This window comes from Nyctereutes procyonoides, unplaced genomic scaffold (genome assembly GCF_905146905.1).
Source record: "Nyctereutes procyonoides isolate TBG_1078 unplaced genomic scaffold, NYPRO_anot_genome, whole genome shotgun sequence".
NCBI lineage: Eukaryota > Metazoa > Chordata > Mammalia > Carnivora > Canidae > Nyctereutes > Nyctereutes procyonoides.
Window position 1 is genome coordinate 112,469 of NW_026575123.1, and position 18,987 is coordinate 131,455.

Below are 18,987 nucleotides of genomic sequence, written 5' to 3' on the forward strand. Positions count from 1 at the left end.
GGGTTTGAGTCTCGCATTGGGTTGCCTGTGGGGAGCCTGCTTCTGCCTCTGCCTATGTCTCTGCCTCTCTCTGTGTGTCTCTTATGAATAAATAAAATCTTTAAAAAAAAAACAGGACCAATACAATATCCTGAAACTAATCTGGGACTGTCTTTATGAGAAAGTTGTGGCAGAAAATAAGAATCTCTAAGCATAAGGAAAGAAAGAATGGGCAGCAAGTTAGAAATGTTGGTTTACATACCAAGAGTTAAAAAGGTAGAAAATATAAGAACAAGGAGAACTAGGAAAACACTGAAATATGATCATGCAGAAGAGAAGTGAGAATAAAGCATGAAGCTTTACCTAGGAAGACTGTTGGGACTGAAGGGGGCAAAAAGAAAAATAATTCTCTGAATTGAATTTTCTGGAGGAGAGTAGATTTGATGTGTTGGAGAACCAATGGCAAAGGTGTGGAGTGAGGAAGGATATAATAGAGAATAGTGGAATAGAGCACTACTGGTGCTCTATTTGCAAAGTGGGATAAAACTGTAAATTAAGGTGGGGGTGCACCTGGGGGGCACAGTTGGTTAAGTCTCTGACTCTTGGTTTTGGCTAAGGTCACGATCTCAGAGTTGTGAGATTGAGCCCCAAGTCAGGCTCCACAGTCAGTACAGAATCATCTTGAGATATTCTCTCCTTCTGCTCCTCCCTACTACATGTGCTCACTCTCCCTAGAATAAATCCTTTAAAAAAAAATGCATATGGACACCTGGGTGGCTTAGTCATTGAGTGTTAGACTCTTGATTTCACTCAGGCCATGATCTCAGGGTCATGGGATCAGGCTCTGCGCTTAGGATGGAGTCTACTTGTCCCTCTCCCTCTGGACCCACTACCCACTCATATACTCTCTCCTCAAATAATATCTTTTTTTTAAAGATGTTATTTATTTATTCATGAGACACACACACAGAGACACGGGCAGAGAGAGAAGCAGGCTCCACGCAGGGAGCCCGATGCAGGACTCAATCCCAGGACTCCAGGATCACACCCTGAGCCAAAGGCAGATGCTTAGCCACTGAGCTACCCAGCTGTCTCTCAAATAATATCTTTAAAAAATTTTTTTAAAAAAATTCTTTAAATGAAAAAAGCATAAATTTTGATCTTTCTAGACATATAAGAGAACAAAGAAACAGATCAAAGACCACTCTCCTGAAAAGGAATGAAGAAAAATTTATTTTAAAACATTTAATTTGAAGTATACACAATACTGGGAATTGAAGTGCTTTGTGGTGGGAATGCCACTTCATTCAATATACGGTAGGAGGGTCATGTTCATGGTGAGATTCTTAAATGATTCTTGGAAATTCTGTGCCTATGAGATTTCTTTACAGTGGGTATAATATTCACTTAATAGATAGATCTATACAGAAATACTTTTAGAGGATGTGGAGCAGAGCTTACATACTTTGGGTCTTTTCCTAGCATTTCTCTTTAATCAGTTGTACAAATCCCATTAAACTAAATTGTTTCTTAATAGCAAGAGTCTGATGCACATTAATATAGTTGAATTCTTTCAACCCTACCAAGTAGAGTGGAATTTTTTTTTTGTAACTTGCCTCGAATTCCCTGACTTCCTAATTAAATTCCACAGGCTTTTTTGGAATGTTACTAAGTTATTCAGATAGAAGGATCTGTGTAGTATGTAACTGGTCACTTATAACGGGAATTTTGTCTATTATGTTGTAGACTGCTGTCTTCATAGAGGATATTTCTCCCGTTATAAAGCAGATGAGGTGGTTGTGAATTAGACTGCCTCTAGGCTTCAGGAAATATGAATGATGCATTTAAACCTTGAGAATCACAGAATGGAAAGAAACTGTAGAACCAACATAAAATTAACTTTGTTGTGTAAAGATGGGAAATTAAACCTAGTTTACTTGTTTCTTGGTTTACCCGATTATTGCTAGAGCCAGGATAAGAATGTAGTTGTCTGAATATTGTCTTTCTTTAACACTTTTTTTATAAACTATTAGGTAAATTTGGTCTGCCTGTTTAAGCCCCAAATCAGGCTCTTCCAGGCTTGTCAGTGTGGTTCCAAGAGAAAACCAGCAGGGGCATTAGTTTCAGGCGAGGCAGCTCCCAGATTTAGAGATTAATTTTTTTACCCCCTAAGGAGTATTCACTCAAAGACATGGAATGGGAGCTGTCAGTACCAGCTGTGCTTGAGTTTCTGACCGAAAATGATGAAGAATGGACTTAATTATGCTAACAGATTGAAAATCTAGACATACACTCTCCAATACACAGAGATATTTTCTATATAGATCATGAGCGTTACATGTGTACAAAAAAGTTAACATTAGGCTGTGGTAAAGTAACCGTTTAATGCTGAGGCTGTATTTGGGAAATACACTACAAAAGTTAATATCCGTGGCTGTCATCTCATGACACCAGTAGAGCAAAAATTAATCACGTCTAATTAATTCTGTTACACAGTGTGATCTTTTTTTTAATACTAACCATTTCTTATGGAAAGCAAGTCCTCTTGGATGATCCTCTCGCCAGCCCATCACAGGCTCTACATATACATGTACCCAGTGTGGACTGAGAAGCATTACTTTGTAGATGTATTTTCAATAACGAAAAGAAATCAGTTTTACATTTAAAAAAAAAAAAATCAGGCTCTTCCAGAGCCCATTTGCATGGTGATCTCTACAGATCCAGGTTATTGATGAGGATGAAAGAAGTAGCAACAAATCAAGGAACCTCAGACCAATGCTATGATTTCACATTAAATTGTCTAACTTGTGAGGGTGGGCCAACCTCCATATGACCAAAAGTGAGTAGGTAAATGGGACTTTGCACCTCTACTTGTTGTACAACTGCATGAAAAAGTGAATAGGAGACCACTAGTCCAAGTTCCATAATTGGTCTACTCTTCTCCTTTATCCTTGGCCTCCGAACCTAGCAGATGTCATCTTGGGTCTTTATATATTGCCAGTAGGATTGTATAACTTGGTTCCAGAGAATTCTCTAAGACTACAGAAATTACCATGACTCTTCTCAAAGAAGACCTGCCAGGCAAATCCCAGGAAAATAGTTAAAATAAGAGTAATGAGGACTATGTAAATGAGTGGGGAGTTAATCTAGGAAACTCTTCTTAAATAAATGGAGTTCTATGACTAGTTAAATAGACAGCAATAGGTTCTTCCACCCTAAGATCTATTTCAGACAGATTCAATAGTAAATATTAACCTAAAGTTTATTTTTCTTTGAAATTCTATGTAGAATGTTTGTATATAAGCCACATGGTTATCATTAATCTACTATGTCTATGATATTGAGAAGCGGTGAAACCATGCAATAATATAGACCTTATGTTATCAGTCTGGGTGAAAAATCAGGGAGTGGGGGCAAAAGCTAGGTACTGCAAAGGGATTGGTTTAAGAAATACTAATGTCTATGGGTTAGCTGACAATGGTTGGACAAGGAGTTCCTTCTTGTTAGAGCGTTTTCTTCCTCCCTCCCACACATTCTTCTTTCTGCTTGACGATCACAGACCACTGGGTCTCTGCAAATTCACACTTTCACAGGGAGGAAGTCGGAAGTAGTTGGAGCGACGGAGTCGCCTTGGGGGTAAACCAGCCATCTGACGGCAAAGTTCGTCTAGAAGAGAGACAGAGCATAATGGAATGGGAATGCAAAAAGATAAGGGGTCCTCTTTTATGAGAAAGAGAAGACCATAGGGTGCTGTAGTGAAAGATCAAAGAGAAATAGATCTGAGCTAGAACCCCAGATCTGCAGCTTCCTGGTTATTTATTACTTACTAGAAAGTTTAACTTTTCTCAACCTCACTATCCCTTCCAAGTATAGGCATGCAATACCTGCCTCGATGGTGTACTTGTGGATATTAAATTCAAATAATGTATGCAAAGTACCTAGCACAGGTGGCCAGTCAATTTTAGGTTCCTCTGTATACCTCGCTCCCAATTCTTACAATCATGGATTTATTAAATCTCAAAAAAAATGAAATTCAATTATTCCTTGTATATTTAAGTGTTTACTGTGCAAATAGCTAACTTTAGCAAGTCCCCTGAGACACTTGAAAGTGCCTAGAGTCCCAAATACTCATCTTCAATCTCAAGGTGCTTCCCTTGCAGGTGGCTTGTGCAAGGTTGATGGGGGCAAGCAGCAAGTTTCCTTCTGCGAAGTTAACTACAGCTCTTACTCAGGAGCTCAGTGCAAGATAGGCTGCTGAGTCAGAAGGGGCTGTGTCTGTGGTGCCTTCACCAACCGCACTTATCGTTTGGGGCTGGCCGTGGGGAAGGTGAGAAGTATCTTTGTTTCCACAATGCACGGTTTATAACCACATGGTTTGTACCCTTGTAATCGTTCTTATAAAGTTTTTCTACCCTCTTTTACTTCTAAAATTTCACAATAAGTCATGTAAATGGTTCCTGGAATTGGTAGACTGTTTAAAATGTTGCCAGCTTCTAAAAGTCCAGTCTTTCTTTTTAAAGATTTTATTTATTTATTCATGAGAGACACACAGAGAGAGGCAAAGACATAGGCAGAGAGAGAAGCAGGCTCCCTGCAGGGAGCCTCATGTGGGACTTGATCCCAGGATCCCTGAGCTAAAGGCAGACAGACGCTCAAGCACTGAGCCACGCAGGTGCCCCAGGCTGGGGTTTATTTGTTTGTTTTACTTATAGGACCTATCTCATCAATATCCGAATTAGTGGAGTTATTATTACTATTTTTTAAGTAATCTCTATACCCAACCTGTGGCTTAAATTTATAACCCCAAGATCAAGGGCTACATGCTCCCCAGACTGAGCTAGCCAGGTGCCCCTGACTTGGCTTTTCACCTAGAGCCTCAGTGAATGATCTTCAAAGCAGCAAGAGCTTCAGAAAGCTCTATGTATAGGACAGGTCGGGGATTGCAATCAAGCTGGAAAGATATCCAACTGTACTTTTCTTAGGGTTGTGTTAAGCATACTTCTTTACTTAGATTGCTCATTTAAGAGCATCTGGGTGGCTCAGTGATTGAGCATCTGCCTTTGGTTCAGGTCACGATCCCTGGGTACTGGGATCAAGTCCCATATCAGGCACCCTGTAGGGAGCCTGCTTTTCCCTCAGCCTATGTCTCTGCCTCTCTCTGTGTCTCTCATGAATAAATAAAATATTTTTTAAAAATGGTTATTTAGCAGGGCACCTGGGTGGCTCAGTCAGTTGAGCATCTGCCTTCAGCTCAGGTCATGATCTCAGGGTCCTGGGATCAAGCCCTGCATCCCATCAGGCTCTCTGCTCAGCGGGGAGCCTGCTTCTCTCTCTCCTCTCTGTTATTCCCCACACTTATGCTCTCCCTGTCTCTCAAATAAAATCTTAAAAAAAAAAAAAATTGGTCATTTAGCATAACTTGGTGGAGCAGGGACTGATGAGGCCTAAAGCCCTCCTTGGAAGCCAGACCTTGGGTCCCTCACGATCATGTCTATTCACCTCTCTCATAACTGCCCCTCCCCACTAAAACCCAGACATCATCTTACCTTTCATAACTTCGTGTTCTTTACAGACAAGACGGGAGCAGATCTCATTGTTGATGATATACATACGTCGTAAACTGCCATCGTCCCAGTAACATGGTTAAGGAAGGAGATAGAAAAAAGCATTGATGGAGAACTAGCCTAGGCTGAGCGTGCCTCCTCAACTTCCGTATTCTCCACTTTCCCCTATCTGTTCTCCTCTTCTGGATTTCCTTAATTATTTTGGATTGCTTTTTTTTCTCTCCCAGAGGAGTAAAGGGGATAGACTGGAATTAATCCTTCTTCTTAGTGAAACTTACCCACTCCACCTAGAGTCAAGTTTAATGCTCCTTGCTAGTTTTTACCTTTAGAGTTGGATCTTTTACTTTGGCCTTTTTCAGTGAGGTAATAGATTCACTGTACCAGTATTTCTCTCATGACTGTCTTTTTCTCAGCCCTCTCCTCACTTGCCTACTAGCATCTAGTCTTATTGATCAGTCTGTCCTCCATATACCTCAATTTAAGCTCTAGGTTCTATCTGGCACCAGCAGGAATAGCAAGGAGGGTCACCTTAAAAACTTCTGTGCCACCAAAGATTGAAATTCCATAGTGAGTGCTCTTTAAATAGTTACTGACACGAAAACACTATAGAAGAATCTGCATCTCCTGGGATTCTTTTACCTTGTGAAACATAGCTGATGAATGCATTGCTTGACTGGCCGGTGCACAGAGTAGAGTCTCGTGCAAGCAAATTTTTCATCCCGGCAATCTGAAGAAGTCCAACATAGAAAACAGAGGCATAAACAAAGGATTCAAGAGATGGAAGAAGATAGATAGAATGGGGAAAAAAATATAAGTATTCTCTACACAGGATCTTTGTAAGTTGGAGAATGCCCTCCTCGTTCACAAAAGCAGAACAGGAGGAAATTGGCTAAAATAAAATTTAGGTGCTTTCCTACTTGGAAGCAGAAGTAGGTAAAATAATCTCTAAAGAGTTCTTCTAGGAAAGTCTTTCTAGGTTTATCCAGGTGGCAGTATGAAATACAAAATTGAAATGCTGCTGCTTACCCCATTCTATAGAATAAGAATTCTTAAGTGGGTCATAGTTTCCGTTTCAGTAGTTTCCAATTTTAGATGCACATCAGAATCATCAGTACAATAGAGAATGCAACTTTGGCCATGACAACTAGAGTAATATTGAGTCCTTGCAGTCACTTCCTGACTCACTAACCATCACAGAAAGTCCATAGGTAGTTTAAGAAGAGGACTGTTACCAGACTGTCCAACAGTGCTTCCATATTTTCTCCCATGAGTTTGAGGATAGGAGCTCATAAAAAAAAGGAGGGTACTAAAAATATTCTTTAACAGAGAATTGGAAGCTGGGCAGCCCAGGTGGCTCAGCGGTTTAGTGCTGCCTTCAGCCCAGGGTGTGATCCTGGAGACCCAGGATCGAGTCCCACGTTGGGCTCCCCGCATGGAGCTTGCTTCTCCCTCTACCTGTGTCTCTGCCTCTCTCTGTATGTCTCTCATGAATAAATAAATAAAATCTTAAAAAAAAATAATTGGAAGCAAGCTGGAAGGTATACCAAGTACCCTCCAAAGAATAAGAAGGTATATGAATCCCCAAGAAGAAAGCTGAAGAAAAAGACATGCAAAAGATAATCATACCTGTTGTGGTATTTTTATCATTGGGTGAAGCTGGAAGGCAGAAATTTCATTGAGTTATTACTAGTTCTAGAATTCATTACTTCTGTAACTGTCATGTTGCCTCACTTGGGACCCATACGGGGCAACCATAAATAAAAAACAAGTGAGTTGGTAATGCTTTTAGCAACATCTAAAAACCCATAATGGGCTGTTTTGACCCACAAAATTGTAGAGATTTATAAGTTAGAATGGGAAATTTGATATTGCCTTTTTCTCCTTTCTCTTCTAGAATTGAAAACTGCACGGTTGCGTGTTGACAAAAAACAAATTTAGTAGGGACACAAGGCAAGTAGCCATATGCCCAGAAGGGCATCCTCCTACAGCTAAGGAGAGAAATGAATGTTAACCTGTAGAAGCTCATTTTCATAAAAGAAAATCACCTCTCTGTAAATCAGATACATCATCATGGGATCTTAGATAAAAGTTAATTAGCAAAGAATAGCAAAGGTCACAGCCATAGCCAAACCTAACCTATGGTCAAGCTAAATAGGGACCTAGTTTGTAGAATGAATAATAAGTTAAGGATCAAGATGAGTTTTGGGAATACACTAACCATGGGAGTTATGTCATAATGCCATTGGAAGAGTTGCTGATAGGATACTATACAAAGTGTAGTAGGTGATCTCATCTATCCCCTGGTTTCAATTGCAGGCTTACATGCTGAGAAGTCTCAAACTTCCAGCCCCAATCTCTTCTAAGCTCCAGACCTATGAAGCCACCTGCCATTTTATGGAAGAGTTTGTGGATTTTTCAGAGATCCTTCAAATCCAACGTATCTTAAACTGTCTGATCTTTCCCTTCACCAATTAAAACCATTCTTCGGTGAATGGTACCACCATGTACCCAACAGAACACTAGATATCATCTCAACAGTCCTCTCACACAACTCACACTTAATTCTCTCTATCTCTACCTTAGTTCAGGCCACCATCTTTTACTGGAACTAGTGCAATAGCATTTTGGCTGAATTTCCAGTTCAAAAATCTGATGGGAATCTTTCTTTGTCTAAACTAGTCTCTGATGCTTTTTTATTTTCATCCTAAGCCTTTGGGCACAGTGTTTTCTTTACCCAGAAGCTCTTCTGCCTGTTTACTCAATTCACTGTTTTTTGTCTTTCAAGAAGCAACTTAGTCAATGTCCCCTCCACAGAAGCCTGTTCTGACCCCCAGCCCTGAATATTCTCAAGGACTCTTTCTAGAGCTTCCACAGCTTCTTTTGCTTATCCCGATCATGGCATTTTGTGAAACTGAATAAAGTTATGTTTCTTTACCTTGTGTATTACACAACAAATATCTAGTAAAATAAATCGGCTTCATATTCCTGGCATTTAATAGTAGGTTTTCAGTAACTATTTCTTCAAAATCATCTAGTTTTTGTCTCCTTTTCTCACATCCTACCACTGTTTCTTGTAGATTTTGCCTTAATCATTTAATAAACCTCGTTTCTTCAATGTGCCAAAGCTCTATTTTGTGTTGACATCTTTGAACATACTGTTCCCTCTTTGACTGCCTGGCCGCCTCCAATACTTCTTTCAAGAATTGATTTAACCATTTCTTCTAGAAAGTTCCCTTTATCTTCCCAAATATTGATCTGTTTATATATTTGTCTTGCCTTTACCCATCCGGTCTTGGGATCTTTGAGGGAAAGATCACATGTTGGTATTTTGTATATCAAACACCCAGCACAGTCTCTGCTTGTTAAGGAATCAAAAATGTCATTAATTTAAATTGAACTATTGGAAGAATGTGCTACATAAACTGTAGTCCTATCTAGTTAGGATCCTTCACCAGCTGTAACTGCCTTCCATAATGGGTTCTGGGGAAAGCCCAGAACGGCCCCAGTGGCCCTGGGATCCCACATCTGAACTCACCCAGGTCATCTGTGGAAGGCTCGATATCGGCCAGAACTGAAAAGGCACAAAACAGCAGGTGTGAGGAGGGCTTTGAGTTGGCAAGGGAGAAGGCAGAGGATAAAAAGGGAGAATGGAAGGGTGCCTGGGTGGCTCAGTTGGTTAAGCGTCTGACTCTTGGTTTTGGCTCAGGTCCTGATCTCAAGATCTTAAGAGAAATCCCAGCATGGGGCTTTGCACTGGGCCTGAGCATGGAGTCTGCCTAGGATTCTCTCTCTGCTCTTCCCTGCCCCCACCCAAAAAAATGATTTAGAAAATGGGAGGATGGAGGTATCAGGCAAAGTCAAGGCTATGGCTGGATTTGTGTATTACATCCAAGGAAATAGAGTTAATTGAAGAAATTATGAAATTTTTTTGGTACTATTTGGCCTACTGACATTATACTTTATTATGCATGCCTTATTTTAGTTATGCATCCACTTTGTTTCATCTATTTAGAGGACTGGGGGACCCTGTTTCCTTTTATCCCACTGTCACTGAACAAAACACCCCCAATCCCTCTATCCCTTTCTCAGAGATAAAAGCACAGGATTAATTAAAAGCTGGAATGAATATTGTGAATATCACCAAGAATCATGCCATTGTAAAAGAACGGTAATAAAATTTACCTGTTTCGTCTGTAGAGGGCTCATTCACCAGATCTGCAAAGATACAACATAGGTAATAAAAAAACATAGGCAGGAAAAGTTGTAAAGGGAAGCAGGATAAAGGGATGATCTAAAAGGAGGCAAGAAAGATTGAAGTGAAAGGATGTACTTTAAGGGACTTCCACAGAAGGAAATAGGAGAGAAAAGGCTGGGCACATTCACAGCATCAGAGGCATCTATGACAGATACTAGGGTCTGCATGAGCTCAGAGCGCCCACTAATTTCTGTTCTACTCCTTGTTTATCTTTGTTGGACATCACCCTCAATCCTTCTATTCCCGGTACAAAAGCACAGAAATAAAAAGGGTAGCTTACTTGGATCCTCTGTAAATGTTTCTGGTGTCACTGGAGTCACATCATCTGAATGAAAAAACAAATCAGAAAACATTTTATTATTTTTTTAACGATTTGATTTGTTCATTTGAGAGAAGGGGAGAGAGAAAAGATAAGCAGGGAGAGAGAGAACAGACTCCCTACTGAGCAGGGAGTCCAACATGGGGCTGAAATATAGGACCTTGGGCTCAGGACCTGAGCCAAAGGCATATGCTTAACCGACTGAGCCACCCAGGCACCCCAGGAAAACATTTTTTTACATTTAGTGCCTCCCATTCTTGCACTCCCAGTAAGTGGCTAGCACAGCTGCCAGCCCACAGCAAGTATCCCACAACCCAAACAAATATCGATTTCCCACTTCCATGAATATACCTATGCGGTCCTAGCCTAGAATGTCCTTTTCCCTTTGTCTCTCACATGCCCATCAGATAATCCTCCACAGGCATCCACTTTCCTAGTCAGACTTTGGTTTAGGAAGAGAAGAATAACATATTTAATTGTCCTACAAAATAATAATGTATGTCGCTAATTTGAGTTTACTATGTGGCAGGCACTATTTAAATCTGTACAGATGATAAAATTGAGCACCGGCTAAGTAAATAATTTACCCAGGGTCATAGAGCTGTGATAAGTACAGTGGATTGATGACCTCTTTGTAATACTTATTTTAAGTGAAAATTGTTTTTCCCAAAGACCCTGATTTTGATAATTACAATTTTGAAATAATTGGATATCACTTTGCCTATATACTTACATACAAGCATATTCACCAAAAATGATGTTGATTATTTTTTTTTAAGATAAAAAAAAATTTATTCATGAGAGACACAGACACAGAGACTGGCAGAGAGAGAAGCAGGATCCCTGTGGGGATCCCGATGTGGGACCTGATCCCAGGACCCTGGGATCACTACCAGAGCTGAAGGCAGATAGATGCTCAACCACTGAGCCACACAGGTGCCTGATGTTGATTATTTTCTGGTGCTTAGTGAGAAGTGAGGTGAGGAGGAGGGAGGGGATACTTGTAGAGAATACCTTGCAGTTCATTGGAAAATAAAGGCAGGAGGAGAAAAAAAAAAAGGTTCAGGTCTTAAGGTAGAATCTATTATGATACACTAGAAAAATGTATCTGAAACTATAAATAATAGCACTACCTGAAACAAATTGTCTCAACCTTAAGAAGCAAAATGATAGGGCAGCCCTGCTGGCCTAGTGGTTTAGTGCCGCCTACAGCCTGGGGTGTGATCCTGGAGACCTGGGTTCAAGTCCTGCATCAGGCTTCCTGCATGGGGCCTGCTTCTCCCTCTGCCTGTGTCTCCGCCTCTCTCTCTCTCTGAATGAATAAATAAATACATAAATAAATCTTTAAAAAAAAAAAAGCAAAATGACAAAGCAGTGTTCACATCTAAATATTTAATAAGTATTCCATCTTCAATTATCCTTTATTGCACACAACTTATCATCATAATCTAGTTTGCCCACCAGGGGTCAGCAAATTCTTTCTGCTTTTGACTTTTTTTCTTAAACTGGTGTCTAAATGCCATGTTTAGTCTGGAGAGAATAGCATTTTTAGAAAGCACGCCAGAGCTATTGATCATTGTGGCAGAAGCAAAACACAAATAAAACATTGTGAAGCAATTTCCCTGGCTTACTACTTACATCATCCTCTTTTTTAAAAATTCAGGTAGAAGGGGGTCCCTGGGTGGCTAGGCGGTTTAGTGCCTGCCTTCGGCCCAGGGTCTGCTCCTGGAGTCCCAGGATCAAGTCCCACATCAGGCTCCTTGCATGGACCCTGCTTCTCCCTCTGCCTGTGTCTCTGCCTCTCTCTCTCTGTGTCTCTCATGAATAAATAAATAAAATCTAAAAAAAAATTCAGGTAGAAAGTCATGAGATTTGACCAAAGAGCCTTTTTATATTTAACACTCAGCATTAGTTTTCATATTTCAAAACAAATTTTGGTAAAAGAAATCCAAGTCTGTTCTAATCCCCCAGGACATATAAAAAAAACCCCATTAACCCTAGTCATTCTGAAAACCATAAGAGGGGAGTGGAGCCTCTCAGGGTGTAGCCTGGTCCCACCAGTTCCCTTCCTCTCTAGCTACATTCCAGGCGGGCCACTCACAGAAATGGAAGTGAACCAGTGGGAGAGCAGAGGGATTAAGAGTGATTCCTTGCTGTCACCTCAGAATTTCTGAATAAAGTACTCTATTTCGGTATATTCCTCAGATTACCTACCTTTTCCATGAGCTACCACTGTGTAAATCCTTATCTAGAATTCATGAATGTTCTCTGAAAAGAAATCTTAAGCAGACATTTCAGAAATCATATATTCCTGCTAGGAAAGCATCACAAATATGTAGACAAGGACCTGACCTTAACCAGCCCAGAGAAATGAATTCAGAATTTTTTTGCTAATGCTGAATGCTGATATAGGTTCAGAAACTTAGGGATTTGGATCCCTTTACCCACAGCAGGAAAAAAAAAAGAGTTTTTTCTATATTTTCTGTACCAGGATACAAAGAAAGAAATGATATTGTGTCCCAATGCACACATAGAAAATTGAAGCAAGTATAATAAGGTAATCTTTTACTCTTGGAATGTACTAGTAATGTACTCCATTTTTATTTTAGTGTATACTAATTCATTAAAAATACCCATTGTGATCTGCTAATTTGATTTTATGGCCCTTTAATGGCTTATATACTGCTCTCAAGGGTCGGGAAAAGTAGGAGATAAGTTGTAATTATATTGAATGTCTGGAGGCAGAGTGGAGATGTTTATTGGAGTTTCTGTCATTGAACCGAAGGAAGCCAAAACATTTGGGTTTGGTCCATTAGTGCCAGAATTTCACTGTAGCACTGAGATGACTTCTTTTTCTGCCTGCATGTTAGCTTCTCCATTGTTATATGGAGAAGAAAATGCTGTTAGGATTAGTGGCGCTTTCTGAGTGAGATAAGAGCTGTATAGGAGAGTGGGAAAAACAGATGGGCATAGTGGACGTTTTCGGCAAGGTATTTCAGTTTTAAAAGAGGTAAAGTTTTATGAACTGGATAATAGGATTGTGGAAACTGGTGAATTAGAGCCTATTTTCCACACATTGGCACTGTGTCCCTCTGTTATATTATACATTCTTTAACTCTGAACATTCATCTATACTATCCTGATAATCCCAGCAGATAGGGTGCCTGGCTATCTTGTCAGAAGAGCGTACGACTCTTGATTCACAGGGTCTTGAGTTCAAGCCTCACACTGGGGGTAGAGATTACTTAAATATTTTTTGAAAACACAGAAGAGCCCAGATCCAAGAATTTACCTACCTCCTCGTTGACCACTGACTCCTAGTGGTGTCCACTCTGTACCAAAGGACAGAGAAAAGGGTTAAATGACTCCAGCTCCCCACCCCATATGGTTTTTATTAGATGAACCAGAAAATGATGAGAAACTGATTGTACTCGATTTTTCTGCACTGTATTTCTATATGGTTCAATACAACATCACTCAGACCATTAATGACATGGAAGTACTCAAGAAAAATAAGTTCCTGAGAAGAAAGCCATGCTTTGCCAAGCCCTGACTCCAGACGCCCTGTTACCCCCTTTCCTAGCAGAAGGAGTGGGATCTTGTTCAGCACCCGGGGCCAGCAGCCTCTCTACTGTGTCCTGTAGTATCCCCACAGCCATCTTATTAGCTACACTACTGAACAAAGCACAAAATGATTTTCTTACAGTGTGTATCTAGCAAAATGAGAAAATAAAGCAGGATTTCTCTGCGGTCCGAAAATTCACTTTCTGTGGCCAATCTCCTAGCTCCATTCTGTGAAACCTGTGATGGCTTTTCTTAGCTTACAGCCTGGCACATGTTTTCATGTGTGCCTGTGAATACGTTTGTGTATATGCTGGAGCTAGTATGGGTTAGGTGGGAGCATATATTCCTCCACTGTGTCCCTTCATGTATTGAATTTGGCCCAGTTTATTAGTTATCTCCATATCATGCCATTGCGTATCAGCTTCTTGCTCCTCTGTTTACTTGTATCTTTCATTGTGTGTGACCCTCTTTTGGTTAATAGGCCTTCGTGTGGATCTTCTACTCAGAACTCAGGATATGTCCTCCCAAGTCTGAGGTCATCTCTGATTTCATCTCAGCCCCTGCTTCTCATAACCAAATCTGTCCTTTGCTTTAATGGCGATTCTAGAACTCAGTAGCAAGCACCTCTGCTGCCAGTCTCCTTCACCATCCCTCTATCCTGCCCTCTAACACACACATCCACACACACCGAGGAGCTGGCATTGCAGGGAGAAAAGATTCAAGGTAGGGACTCACCAGAGGGGATGATGAGCACGGTGAGATACAGCAGCACCTTGGGTCCCGTGAGCAACATGTCTAGTGGGAGTGTTGGGAGAGTAGAGGCTGTAATGCTCGCAGACACATCAGCATTGAGGTCCAGGCAAGGGTACCTGTAGGGCCCCTGTCTCTTTGTCTGCCCAGGGCTTTCCCTGGTCCCCCCTCTGACTCCAGGCCTTTCTCTCCTTTCTTTCACTGAACATTTATTTTCCTTCAAATTATCTTCTTTGCCCACTCACCGTTATTCTCATTCTCACTCCTTTTTTCTGCCAAGTCAGAGGAAACTTTATATTCTAACTGGTATCTTTGCTCGTGTCCTGTGGCCGCTTTCAACCCCCAGTGTCTTATAGTCCTTTTCAATATCTGTGGCTTCTTAATATCATCTGCTTACCTCAGTGTCTTGTCTCTTGAATTCCATGGATAGCTGGGATATTCGCTCAATTCTCAGTCATTGTCATTCCCTATTGCCCCACTCTGGCCTTTCAGTTTAACACACACACACACACACACACACACACACACACACACACACACCCAACCCACCCAACACACCCTCTGTCTGTTTAGGGTTTTATACAATCAAACAACTCACTGTGTATTTCTCCTCTGCTCTTTTCACCGAGTCCGTTGGCTGCCGAATGCGGCTCTCTCCTTCTCACGCTGTTTCTACTTTGGCTGGAGAATAAGATGAACAGAGCCACTCCCTGGGAAGGACTTCAAATTTGGCCTACTCTGAAACAATGAGATGAGGGAGAGCGAGGGAGAGAGAGAGAGAGAGCGCACGCAAGACAGAGAGAGAGAGAGAGAGCGCACCAGGCTAGAGGAGTGTGATGAGACTGGAATGAGAAGGGGGCTGGGGATTTGCACTCACTCACACCCTCATTCCAAAGGTTATGACCACACCAGTGAGTGATACTGCTGCTCCCTAGGAGGCCTGGCTCCCACTCACAAATGCCTTTCTTCCATGAGCCTCTTTTCCAAACTCTTGCAACCCAGCCCCTGGCCTACCTCTGCTGTGGGTTCCTTCTTACCTAAATAGTTCCATTTCATGCTTGGACAGCCTGGCCCTTCTTTGGCCATCTTCCATGTTTGCAACCTCCTCCTTTCTCACTTTCTTTTTCTTTTCTTTTTTTTTTTCTCACTTTATTTTTCGACATTCATTTCTTCAACTCTAACATTTCTTTCTTTCTTTCTTTCTTTCTTTCTTTCTTTCTTTCTTTCTTTCTTTCTTTCTTTTCTTCTTTCTGCATCCTTCTTGACCCACACACTCAAGAATGTGTTTTTTTCCCCCTCTCAGGGAATTCTATTCATTCCATTTTCAAACACACACAGATACCACCTGAGTTTTGTCCAAGGGGAGGGTTGGCTGTTGTTAGGGTTAGGAAAAGCTGAAAAATACAGTACCCTTTGAATCCTTTTGAAATGTGGAGGAGCTCTATGAGAAGACACGTTAGCCTTCTTTTTGTCTTTTGGCTTTAAGTTTATGCTCAGAATCTTGGTTGCTGGCATCTTGAGGATAAAATGCCATTGGAAGCCCAAAGAACATTGGGTGCCAAGTTCATTCCACTTGCCTTATTTTCCAACAGTACTTTTCTTCATATCATGGAATATGTAGATAACAGGTTCTCTGATCCAGAAGTTTTAAAGACTTTGTATTTGCTCTTATTCACAGAAACATAGTGGCTGGACTGGTAAAAATACCTCCACTTTGGAAGGAATAAATTAGAATTACAGAAAGTCCAATCTAAGGAATCAGTGATCATGTGTGCATTTAAAAGTGTATTGTTTCAAGTTGTCTCTTAGCTCCCTGAGTCTGCATCGTGTATCTCCCTGAGGAGAGTATAGGTAGAGAGAGCAGATCTTGTTAATATAGAATACAGACTAGACAAGGAAAAAGAGTTAGAGAAAGGAAGGAGGGAGGGAGGGAGAGGAAGGAAGGAAGGAAGGAAGGAAGGAAGGAAGGAAGGAAAGAAAGAAGGAAAGAAAGAAGGAAGGAAGGAAGGAAGCTGGTTAGTTGGGAGGAAGGGAGAACAATGGACATAATCAGAAATAAGGAAATAGCACCTTTGGCTCCTCCAAAGGAGTGATACATGTTCCATCTCTGAGATACATGGGTGCTGATCAGTCTCTAGAACAAATCTGAGTACCAAACCCAGCTCCTCCTCATCTGCCTGGACGAGAACTTGCTCTTCGCCCATCTGTTCTGCAGTGAGAATGTAGAGGCTGGAAAACAGATGTGATTCTAATCTGGTGAGAGTCAGGGAAAGAAAAGGCAGGGAGGTGGGGGTAGGGAAAGAAACAACAACAAAAAGCCAGATGCAATTCAGAGCTAAGGCAGGACATATAATAGAGAGCTTAGAGCAACAATCATGTTTTCCATGAAGCTCAGACAGATGGACAAACTGAACTCAGGCCAATCATTTGGCAGCGAGAGCAATGACCTCAACGTGCTGGCCCAGCTCGAGACCATAGCATAGGAAAGCCTCCCCAGGCAGTAGGAGGGGGTGCTCTCCTGGGGTCGCAGGAGGGAGTCTGAAGCTGGGGCAGTGAAAATGGAACAGAATGTTCAGAGTAAGGCAGAGGGAGAAGGCAGGGAGGGACCAGGGGCTTAGAAGGAAAGGAGAGGAAACCGGCAAGCACTGGGGAAAGCAAAAACTTCATCTATTCCTGCTGGGCTTATAGTCATTCAAGAATGTAGTGTGTTTTGAGGTAGTCTGATTAGTGTTTCTCCCTTGCAGCTATGGTGGCCCCTTTATCCTGGCATTGTTCCCCCATTTGTTTTCAGAGTTCAGGCTTGGATGCCCAGGTTTGGAGAACCTCAGATTAACTTTTCTCAAGGTGATTTGGTCAGCACCTGTTCTATGACGCCATCAGTTTATCACTGGAGTATGTGGAGTCACGATCAGCACAAATAGTCAAAAAATGAGCAACCATGAGGTGCCAAGGTGGCTAGTCAGTTGGGCAACTGCCTTGGGCTCAGGTCGTAGTCCTGGGGTCCTGAGACTGAGCCCTGCCTCGGGCTCTCTGCTTGGCAGGGAGCTTGCTTCTCCCTCTCTCTCTGCTGCTCCCCTTGCTCATGTGCACACACTCTCTTTCAAATAAAAAAAAACTTTTAAAACAAGAAGAAAGAAAGAAAGAAAGAAAGAGAGAGAGAGAGAAAAGAAAAGAAAGAAAAGAAGAAAAGAAAGAAAAGAAAAGAAAAGGAAAGGAAAGAAAAGAAAAGAAATGAACAGCCACCATCCAGAGCTGTGAGAGTATAATTTTCAGTTCTCACTGATCCTGGGGAAGAACTCCCAGGGCAGCAGCAGTCTATGCTCCCCTCAACATAGACTGATCCGGGAAGCCTAGGTGGCTCAGCAGTTTAGCACCACCTTCAGCCTGGGACGTGATCTTGGAGACCTGGGATTGAGTCCTGAGTCAGGCTCCCTGCATGGAGCCTGTGTCTCTGCCCCCTCCCCCTCTGTGTGTGTGTGTCTGTGTGTGTGTGTGTGTTTCATGAATAAATAAATAAAATCTTTTAAAAAGAAACAAACAAACAAAAAAAAAACATAGACTGATCTCCTGTAGGTAGAGAGAACATTCTCCAGCAACAGGAAAGTCCCCCATGGAACTGTCTGGAACCATCTGGCAGGTGCAGAAGCCATTTAAAGCAGGCAAGGTAATGTTTGAATTACCTAGGAATTTTTTCCTTTTCCAAAAGGGTCTCCAGTCAATGGAAGTTGGTTAAAGTGCAAAGAAACAGAAGGGAGGCAGACAAGAGAGCTCAGCAAGCTGGCTCTATTCATCTGTTTATTGGCCTGTAAAGAATACACCCATTAGCTGAAGGCCTCTGGGCAAATGTACAGAAACGTTATTACTACAGTCCAATCTAGCTAAATTAAATCCAGGGCCTAAATGCAAAAAAAAAAAAAAAAAAAAAAAAACCATAAAAGGAAGGCAAGAAGGGGGGAGGATTATACGAGGTGGGGAAGGAGAAAACACAGAAAGCCTGTGTGTGTAGAGGAATGAAGCAATAAACTAGTAATAGCCAAACTTAAAAGATGGACTCAGTGTAGGAGTTAGAAGCTAGCAAACATATGTCATCAGACAACTGCCCATTTCTTAGTCGCCCAGACGTGCTGTAACACACTCCATCCCTCTGTGCTTTGCACTGTGTGTTCCTTTCTGACCTAATTCCAATTCCAGTAAATAAATGCTCATATATACATCGAATCCCAGGTTAGATGCTATGCTATCTCTTCCCAGAAACCTGTCCTAGTATCCTCTGCTTCTGGAGAGTTTTGTTTGGGTTTTTTTTTTTTTTTTTTTTTTTTTAAAAAAGATTTTATTTATTTATTCATAGAGACAGAGAGAGAGAGGCAGAGACACAGGCAGAGGGAGAAGCAGGCATCATACAGCGAGCCTGATGTGGGACTCGATCCAGGGTCCCCAGGACCACGCCCCGGGCCGCAGGCGGCGCTAAACCGCTGCGCCACCAGGGCTGCCCATTGTTTGGGTTTTTAAAGTAAGCTCTGCACCCAATGTGGAGCTTGAACTCACCACCCTGAGAT

At 41.6% G+C, this 18,987-nt stretch overlaps 2 protein-coding genes across 3 annotated transcripts in view; one reads left to right on the top strand and one right to left on the bottom strand.

The window, feature by feature from the left end:
• The window catches only part of RIMKLB (ribosomal modification protein rimK like family member B), a 153,449-nt gene that overhangs the window by 35,034 nt on the left and 99,428 nt on the right, over nucleotides 1-18,987 (top strand). The window lies entirely within an intron of this gene.
• Nucleotides 1,190-15,221, bottom strand: MFAP5 (microfibril associated protein 5). Of its 2 annotated transcripts, XM_055336771.1 has the most exons (10): nucleotides 15,030-15,221; nucleotides 14,417-14,476; nucleotides 13,414-13,449; nucleotides 10,079-10,123; nucleotides 9,726-9,758; nucleotides 9,079-9,114; nucleotides 7,170-7,199; nucleotides 6,183-6,270; nucleotides 5,526-5,599; nucleotides 1,190-3,645 (listed from the first exon to the last, which is right to left on the bottom strand). In XM_055336771.1, the coding sequence occupies exons 2-10, from the start codon at nucleotides 14,472-14,474 to the stop codon at nucleotides 3,533-3,535; spliced, it is 513 nt and encodes a 170-aa protein (XP_055192746.1). In that variant the 5' UTR covers nucleotides 14,475-14,476; nucleotides 15,030-15,221; the 3' UTR covers nucleotides 1,190-3,532. The 2 variants fall into 2 exon arrangements, with proteins under 2 accessions (XP_055192746.1, XP_055192747.1); XM_055336772.1 differs by lacking the exon at nucleotides 9,079-9,114 and having other exon boundaries at nucleotides 15,030-15,220.